The sequence below is a fragment of the Mustela lutreola genome, chromosome 8 (assembly GCF_030435805.1).
Source record: "Mustela lutreola isolate mMusLut2 chromosome 8, mMusLut2.pri, whole genome shotgun sequence".
Taxonomy (NCBI): Eukaryota; Metazoa; Chordata; class Mammalia; order Carnivora; family Mustelidae; genus Mustela; species Mustela lutreola.
In genome coordinates, this window is record NC_081297.1 from 63,876,408 (window position 1) to 63,885,875 (window position 9,468).

A 9,468-nucleotide genomic window follows, 5' to 3' on the forward strand; every position below is an offset into this window, starting at 1 on the left:
TAAGGGTTAGAGAAACTTGAGCAAGGTGTCCTGTCCCTCATGTGGCAGCCACCTACTGATGCTGAGCTCAGGCAGGGGTGTAGCCACTCCCCTGCTCTCTAGGGACTCCCTCTAGTCGGGGGGCTTTCTTTTGTGGATCCCCCACTTTGTGGCCCCTCTTTGTGTCAGGTGCCTTCTCATACATGATGTCACCTCACTTTGAGTACAGGCCTACCAGGTGTAGATTCTCATTCCCCTTTCACAGGGGAGAAGGCTGAGGTACAGAGAAATGAAGCCACCCGAGAAAATGTGCTGGGGCAGGGATTTGCAACCAGGGCTGTGATTCATGGGTGGACCTCTTCCTGCCCCACCATAGCTCTGGAGGTGGAATAAAGGTGACAGCTCCTAGAGGATGAACCCTCTTTACTGATGAGGAAACTGAGGTCCAGAAGGGTGAAATGATTTGTTTAAGTCCCTTTGCCTGCCAGTGTGGGGTTTTGGGTTGGGGGCGGGACTGGGCACTGGCCTCACCCCCCCGGGGTCCCTGCGTTGTCTTCTCCCAGGTTATTGGAGCCTTGCCGTGGGTAGTGAACTCGGCTAGTGTGGCAGCCCCAGCTCCAGCCCCGAGCCTGCAGGTCCAGGCTGTGACCCCCCAGCTGTTGTTGAATGCCCAGGGCCAGGTGATTGCAACCCTGGCCAGCAGCCCCCTGCCTCCGCCTGTGGCTGTCCGGAAGGCAAGCACGCCTGAGTCTCCCGCTAAGAGTGAGGTACAAGGGCTGGGTTGGGGTGAGGGCAGGGGTTGGGGGGGTGGGCGGCAGGCAAGGTTGTCTGGCGTGGGCTGCCTCCCTTGAGACTGTGGGGCAGGACAAGGTAGTCTTCTGAGGTCCCTGGGAAACAGGGCACCTCTCCAAAGTGAGGGGAAATCCCAGGGTAGAAGGCACAAGCGAGTCTGCCCATAGTCTGTCCAGGGAAGGAGCACCCCCTAGCTCTCCCCACACACACCCAAGACGCATCTTTGTGCCCTCAGAGGCCAGTGGCGGCGTGCTGAGAAGGCCAAGGAGGTGGTCAGAGTAGATGGAGCCTTGATTAGGCCTTGATTAGCTCCAGGATGAACAGACCACCAGAAGAGGCCCAGAGAGTGATTCTGCACCTCCTCCCACTTCACCCCTTCACTCTGCCCTGTGGCTTTGATGATTCCTTTATTTGTTCGTTCCAGGAGCAGTGTTTGAGTGCTTACTGTATTCCAGGTGCTGACGATCTAGAGATGAGTAAGATGGACTTCCTAGCCTTACTTAGATAGCCCAGCGCTGGAGATGGCTGCAAGCCAGCGGGACTAGGATTATGATAGGGACTTGATAAGGTGCTGTGGGGAGCTGGAGAAGGGAGCGCCTGACAGACTGAGGGAGTTCAACAAGGCTTCCTAGAGAAGGGACGGTGACCTAACCCAAAGGGATGAGTAGTGGGACTACCTTTACATAATTGCAGGAATGATAACGTGCCAGACAGAGCAGGGGTTCTCAAACGGGAGTGGGTGTCAGAACCACCCGGAGGGCTTGTTGGAATGCAGATTCCCAGCACATGCACACATGTTCCCCCACCCCTGAAGTTCTTATTCAGCAGGGCTGGAGTGGAGCCCAAGAGTTTGCATTTCTGGCAAGTTCTCAGGCGATGTCGAGGCCATGACTCTCAAATGCGGTGTGCTGCTTCCAAACTTTGTGAATAACCCCTTAGCCTCCTCTGTAGTATGGAGATTCTCAGAGTGCCAATTCAGAAGGTTATGAATGTTAACGGGCACGGTACACATGAGGCAGTTAACACTCTGGTACACAGGAAGCACTGGGAAAATGGTGCTTTTATTTCATCACTGTTATTATGTAGGAAGGGTTTTTAGTAGGGAAGCAGCTAGATGCGTATTAAACAGAAATTATCCAGGTGGCAGGGGGAGGGGGGCGTGCCTGGGTGGCCCAGTCAATTAAGGATCTGACTCCTGGTTTCAGCTCAGGTCTTGATCTCGGGGTTGTGAGTTGAAGCCCCATGTTGGGATCCACACTGGACATGGAGCCTACTTTAAAAAAAAAAAAAAAATTAGCTCTTGTCCAGGTGGAGCTAGGAACTGAACCATGGTGAGACTTGAGTCCTTGTTACCTGTTAGGAGGCAGCTGAAACAGTTCTAACAAGAAATGAGGAGCCCTGACCAAAGGCTAATAAGATTCTGGGGATAAAGAGGGAATGGACTTAAAAGCTAGAGGGAATCCAGGAATAGGCCTTATCCTAGAGAAATTTGCACTTTTCAGGAAGTTGTTTTTTTTTTTTTTTTTTAAGAAAAAATCATACTGGGGCGCCTGGCTGGCTCAGTCAGTAGAGTATGTGACTCTTGATCTTGAGGTCATGAGTTCTAGCCCCATGTTGGAAGTAGAGTTTACTCAAAAAAATCATGCAAAAAATACTAATTAGTTTTTCTTGATGATAAATATGATATAAGAGTTTTATAAAAATTCCAATATTAAGTGTAATGGAAAAAGTAAAAATCCTTTCAAGTTCCACCTCCAGAGATGACTTCTGTTGACAACTTGATTTTTAGGCCTCAGATTTTTTTCCCTGGAAACTCATACGTATTTTTAATAGGAATTATTCTCTAAAAACTGTTTTCACTTTACTTTTTGTAAGATTTTATTTATTCATTTGTCAGAGACAGAGGGAGAGAGAGCAAGCGAGCACAGGCAGACAAAGAGGCAGGCAGAGGCAGAGGGAGAAGCAGGCTCCCTGCCAAGCAAGGAGCCCAATGTGGGACTCGATCCCAGGACCCTGGGATCATGACCTGAGCCGAAGGCAGCTGCTTAACCAACTGAGCCACCCAGGCGTCCCATTTTACTTTTTTTTCCACTTAGCACTGTGAGCCAGAGCTCTTTGCATGCCAGTATTTAAAAGATTTACTGTACTCTTTTTATGTTTTGTTTTGTTTTGTTTTTTAAGATTTATTTATTTATTTGTGAGAGAGAGAGAGAGCATGAACAGTGGGAGGAGCAGGCAGACGGAGAAGCAGGTTCCCTGCTGAGCAAGGAGCCCGATGTGGGACTCGATCCCAAGACCCTGGGATCAGGACCTGAACCAAAGGCAGACAATTAACCAACTGAGCCACCCAGACATCCCTGTACTCTTTTTAGAAGCTGCGCAAAATCTCTCTGTAGGGGAGTCCCAGGAATCACTTGCCAGTTCCCTATTAATGGACATAGGGGGGAGGCCCTAGAATCACATTTTGGTTTCTGCTCTGAGGGAAAAGATTTGAGAGCAGTTATCTCAAGGGGGGAAACTTGTGGGGGTTTTGACCAAGGGTACTGAATATTTCTGAGCCTCTGACCTGCCGGTGTCACAGGTGCCTGTGAGCCTCCAACTTGGTCATGATTGTGGGGTGGGTTCTAATAAGTAGTTTCTAGTCTTGCTTTGTGATGGCACATAGGTAGGAGTGTGTGGGTGAGTGAGGATTTCGTGCCCATTTTGCCCTGCCTCTGGTCCTTTCAGGGACTGCAACCCGCCCGAGACAGGCAGGTGAGCAGTAGGAACTCACTGGCTCTCTTCTCATAGGTACAGCCCATCCAGCCCACGCCGGCCGTGCCCCAGCCTGCGGTGGTCATCACCAGCCCAGCCCCAGCGGCCAAGCCATCTGCCTCTGCTCCCATTCCAATCACCTGCTCTGAGACCCCTACTGTCAGCCAGTTGGTATCCAGTAAGTGGCTCCTGGGGAGGGTTGTGGAGAAGAGGAGAGGAGGCATTTACTCACCTACCCCAGCACCTCTAAATGCCGCTCTCCTTAATAAACTTTCTAGAATCCAAAGGGGGAAGGCAAAGGCCCAACACCAGGGATTGGCTTTCTTTTTTTTTTTTTAAAGATTTTATTTATTTATTTGACAGACAGAGATCACAAGTAGGCAGAGAGGCAGGCAGAGAGAGAGAGAGAGAGAAAGAGGGAAGCAGGCTCCCTGCTTGGCAGAGAGCCCGATGCGGGGCTCGATCCCAGGACCCTGAGATCACGACCCGAGCCGAATGCAGCAGCCCAAACCACTGAGCCACCCAGGCGCCCCAGGGATTGGCTTTCTTAGTTTCATTCCTGCTGAGCTGGATTCTAGGCATGATGATAGTGGAAGCTGCTTCTTTGAGAACCCAACCCATTGGCTGTCTCTCCTTTGGTCTGTCACCCAGTATCTGAGGAATGTGGATAGCTAAGGTGTGCTTGGGGCTAGCAGTAGGGAGAATGGGGGTGGGTCGGCCATTAGGGCTAGAAGAACCTGAAGGGGTGATGAGGGTAATAAGGGTACATGGCCCTTGTGTCAAATGTTCTCATCTGTCGCTACTTTAGCAGTCAAGGCCAATAAGCTAGATAAGCAGTGATATCATCTGTCTTACACACTCACCCCAATCCCTTCCTCTGGCCTAGAGCCACATACCCCAAGTCTGGATGAGGACGGAATCAACTTGGAAGAGATCCGGGAGTTTGCCAAGAATTTTAAGATCCGACGGCTGTCCCTGGGCCTCACACAGACTCAGGTGGGTCAGGCTCTGACTGCCACAGAAGGCCCGGCCTACAGCCAGTCAGCTATCTGCCGGTGAGTACGTCCTGCTCAGGCACCTGATGTCGCTAGGCACTCAGTGGGACCCAGGTGCATGACTCCTTTCCATATTCTCCCTTGGTTCTACCTCCTTCCAGACCAGGAAGGCTGTTCTAGGGGTCAACATGAGCACCTAGAGTAGCCAAGGACTGATCCAGTCTGCCTGAGGGCCCTCCGCAGTTTATCCTCCAATCCTGAGCATTTATGTGGTCTTTTATTTGGGGGAACCCAGGACCCTAATCCATTCAGGAACCCTACAGGGAAAGAGGTACAGCTTATGAAGTTAGTCACAAAAATGGGGCTTCGGTACTGACTTAGCTCTCAACCACGTTCCCCCACCCCCCACCCCCCACCCCCCTTATGCTCCCATCTCCCCCTCCTCCAAGGCATGCCTGTAAGGGGATGGAGCTGACTTTTCTGTGTGCAGAACTGGTCTCAGCATCAAAGCAGGGCAGGGGATTTCAAACAAGAATGAGCACATGGCTCAGGGATGGCGAAAAGGTGCCTGCCGACTCCTTGATTAGATGAGAGTGACCGTTAGAGCGGGCACCATGTTGGCAGTTATGTAGTCACATCTGGGCTTGGTCAGAAAGAGTCGTCTGACCTCGGGAAGCTGCTGGGAGGCTGACTGGAGAGGTGGCACTCATGACATCCAGATGCCATCTCTGAAGGCCTCTCTAGACAGCTCCTCAGAGGACCTCACTCCCTTGGGTATGAACGTTCTGGAAAAGTCGTTCAAAGGGCAGTTGCAGCACTGAACTGAGGCCATGGGAATGGTCTCCCTGGTGTGACCTGGGACCCAGGACAATCTGAGGAGGCCGGGCTTGGCTGGGCCAGGGTGGTCACGGTGGGGGCGCTGAGGGGAACATTTAGTCCTGTGTCACCAGCCCTGAGGGGAGCAGCCCCTCGTGGAGAGTACTCACACCCAGGTGTGGAGAGTACTCACACCCAGGTGTAGAGAGTTCTTACCATCCCTTCCGTGGGTTCGGGTCACCCACAGGTTTGAGAAGCTGGACATCACACCCAAGAGTGCCCAGAAGCTGAAGCCAGTGCTGGAGAAGTGGCTGAATGAAGCTGAACTCCGGAACCAGGAAGGACAGCAGAACCTGATGGAGTTTGTGGGAGGTGAGCCCTCCAAGAAACGCAAACGCCGCACCTCCTTCACCCCCCAGGCCATAGAGGCTCTGAATGCCTATTTCGAGAAGAACCCGCTGCCCACAGGCCAGGAGATCACTGAGATCGCTAAGGAGCTCAACTATGACCGGGAGGTGGTGCGGGTCTGGTTCTGCAATCGGCGCCAGACACTCAAGAACACCAGCAAGCTGAATGTCTTTCAGATCCCTTAGGGCTCAGCCCCCAGCCCTGCGTTCCAGCACTTTGTACTTTTTCCTTGGCCCCTGGCTGCAGCCATTGCCGTGACAGCACCTGTCATTCTGCCGCGTGCAGCTGTGCTTGTCCTGGGTCATGAGGCTCCACTGTGTGCATGTGTGTCCACTGCCTCCCTCAGCTCCTCCACGTATCTCACAGCATGGAGAGGGCAGAGGGGCCCGCTGGAGAGCTCCAGGCTCCAGCCAGTCATGCCAGGGGACCCCTCCCTTAAGTGGTGTCACTTAAAGAAGCACTTTGCTAATGTGGTTTTCCAAGGGTGAATTCTGGCTGGGAACCAGACACTCTCCATCCTTGGGGCAGGGCTGCAGCTGCCCCCAAAGGATCCTTGGCCCTTAGCTCTTGTTCTTGATGGCATTCTTTCTCCTCGCTGTCTTCCCCTTTGCTCCTGTGTGTAAGTGTGGCAGGTACAGCCGCTTGTCCCGTGGAACCGAGGAACCACAGCCTCACCTCCCACTCTTTGCCTGTAGGCACACTGTCTCCCCAAAAGGCCCCAAGAGGCACAATTCCGAAAAGTGTGATGAGCTGCTCAGAAGGTCAGGCTCAGTGTCTGCCTTGCCTTCGAGATCAGAAGGTTCCCACAACCCTGGGGCCAGAACATGGGATCTCCTTTCCCACTCTTCCTGATTCCTTTTGGGAGGAAATTGCACTAAAGCGGAACCTTCTCATTTGTAATCCATGTTGGAAGGAAACAGCTTTGAAACTGCATTCAGACCAACCAAACCTTCCGAGTGTGGTAAGAATGAGAAAGCAGGCATGCGCCTTGCCTGCCCCAGCCTCCCTGGAGAGAATATGTCTCCCAAGGGGCAGGCTCAAGTTTAAGGTTATCTAGCCCATCTGCATGAGATGAGGACTTCACCTGTGAGAAGCATGCCTAACAAGTTTGCAGTAAGAAGAGTTAAATATCAGGGTCAGTAAAGGATTCAGTGGCTTACCCTTCAATGAATTAGAGAGAGCCAGGTTTTCACCCTCAAACGCTTGCATTCAGATATGCTTTCTTTTTTGGGAGAGACAAGTGGGTCACAGCTGGAGCCCAGGGAGTAGCATATAATCCGGGAGTGGGGGTGGCCAGGGAGATTCAGGAGGATCCCATCTGTCCTGGTCTGGGAAAGGGAAAAGATAATGAAGTTCTGGTCTAAATTAGGCCTGGCCATGCTTTCTCAGCTCCTCCCTTTTCTAAATCTGTCTTCCCGAGCCTGGGCTAGAATGAAACCATTTTCTCCTCTCCAGGAAGGATGGATCAGTCTTTCCAAGGGACAGAATTTTTGCAGGATGAATTCCCCAGGCGAGGGGGGTGCACAGAGTATCCCTGAAATGGCCCAAGGCAGAGCTCACAGGCTCCCTGTCTCTGCTCCTGCTCTCCCACTGTCAAGTCCTTGGGGAGCAGTTATCTGTACCTGAGGTGGGTCTTCTGCTTTGTTCTGGTAGCACCACGCAATGAAGGGAATTTATATAACGTTTGTTTTGAAAGCACCTTTCTGGACAGAAGCCAGAGCTTACACAGGAGAGAGGGCAGAAATTATTTAAATATCTGCGTGTGGTATTGTTTGTTTGGTTTTGTTTTTTTTTTTTTTTTTTTTTTTTTTTTTTTTAGATTTTTTATTTATTTATCAGAGAGAGAGAGGACGAGAGCAAGCACAGGCAGACAGAATGGCAGGCAGAGGCAGAGGGAGAAGCAGGCTCCCTGCCGAGCAAGGAGCCCGATGCGGGACTCGATCCCAGGACGCTGGGATCATGACCTGAGCCGAAGGCAGCTGCTTAACCAACTGAGCCACCCAGGCGTCCCTGTTTGGTTTTGTTTTAAATGAAAGAAAGACTGGAACTTTTTATATGGCCCAGTAAATCAGCTGGGGGCTTTGACCCTGCACTCTCCATGGCACTGTATCTAGTGGGGGCCCAGGAAAGAATTTGGCCAGGTGGATTGAGGAACACACTTGAATTTGGAATGAGAGAGACCCTGACATTTTTTGTGTCCTTGGACCCGCTCACCCTCCTATGCCTAGATTATCTTTCTGTCTCATAGGCCAGGCTCTGACACTGAGGTTCTGACTGTCCCCTGACAAGGAGCAAAGCCTGCTGAGGGCTGGAGTGAGGGGTGGGGAGGGGAGAATGGGGAAGAAGCACTTGATGTAGTTGTGTGGAATAAACAGTATTTTTCTTTTGTATGGGCCTGCTTGTTGATCCTTTACCAGGGGCAGAGGGGAGTATGGCTAACAGAAGCCAGGGAGGTACCAGGGAGCTGTCTCTGCTATCAGAGCTTGTAGCCTGGAAAACCCCATTGCAAGAGGGCGAGGGTCAGTGCCCTGACCTTTCACTGCAAAAAGCCCTGCCATGACCCTCCAGCCAGGATCCTCACCAGAGAAGGCTAGGTCAAGAGGACGTGTCCTTTCTCCTTCCAAGACCTTAGAATTCCCTGCAAAGCCCACTTCCCATTCTCTCTTCTCTGGGTCTTGACAGACTGTGCTATGGGTGTGCACACTCCTAGGCCCACTGTCAGAGAGCTGAGTGGATAGACTTTGGATATGCAAACTGGAGTGTTTTATACCCACAAAGCCCCTTGCCGTGGGAGGTGGGGCTGCCAGGGGGAAGTGAAGGCAGACTGTCGGCTGGGGACCGACACTGTGGAATATTCTAACACAGAGCTTCAAGGAGAGCTAGAAGTTTAAACTTAAATGTGGCCTTCCAGGTTATTATGAAGGTAGGCTTATCATGATACAAGGCTAGACCATTCACACGTAACTTAGACTTGATACAAATTTAGCTCTGTAGAGAGTGGATCTTCATTTGTGCTCTTCCTTAGGCCTGTAAGGTGAGGGGCAGGCCTGGCATTTGGGCTCAGAGCAGGGAGAACATGACGGTACTACGGGCCCCTCTCTTTACTTGTCTGCCTCCAAGGAGTTGGGTTCATGCCATGCACTGCTCTCTCCTCCCCCTTTCACCTAGCTGAATTGGTGAGGTCTGGGCTCCATCATCAAAACTGATGAGAGCAAGGCATCACCTTTGATTCCACTCAACCAACATCCCTGAGCCGGGCCCTGTGCTGGATTCTAGATTGTGCTCTACCACTTCATCTCTGCCCAACGGACCACTGGTGTCTAATATTCTGATGCAAGGTTTAGGGATCCAAGGAGCTTGACAGCATTCTGAAATAATAGGGCAGAGGAGTCAAATAGAAGCCAGCGCTTACCTCTGTGTAGATCTCACAACCCTAATGTTAGCTGGCCACACCAGGCTGGGACTCCTCAGTACCCAGGCCAGGAGCACAGAGCAGGTGCTTGATGAACAACAGATAGATGACTGAATGCACTTCCTGTCCTCTCCTTCAAGGAAATAATAAAAGCTGAGTCCCCGACTTCATGCTCCTGGAAGAAAGGTACAGAGGATTGTGCTTAGCTATGTGGGGTTTAGACTGTGATATGTGGGAGTCAATGGAATCTTGGCGGCAACCGGCCCTCACCCACGAAGGCAGCTCCCACTAGGAGAGTTGGTAGAAGCTCGT

At 51.6% G+C, this 9,468-nt stretch overlaps 1 protein-coding gene across 3 annotated transcripts in view; it reads left to right on the forward strand.

The window, feature by feature from the left end:
• Positions 1-7,527, forward strand: part of POU6F1 (POU class 6 homeobox 1) — a 29,625-nt gene extending 22,098 nt beyond the window's left edge. For all 3 annotated transcript variants that reach the window (XM_059185329.1, XM_059185327.1, XM_059185326.1), the window contains 4 exons: positions 543-746; positions 3,562-3,703; positions 4,412-4,580; positions 5,584-7,527. In XM_059185329.1, coding sequence (XP_059041312.1) covers positions 543-746; positions 3,562-3,703; positions 4,412-4,580; positions 5,584-5,929 — 861 coding nt within the window. In that variant the 3' untranslated portion in view covers positions 5,930-7,527. The remainder of the gene's footprint in view (positions 1-542; positions 747-3,561; positions 3,704-4,411; positions 4,581-5,583) is intronic.
• The last annotated feature ends 1,941 nt before the right edge of the window (positions 7,528-9,468 follow it).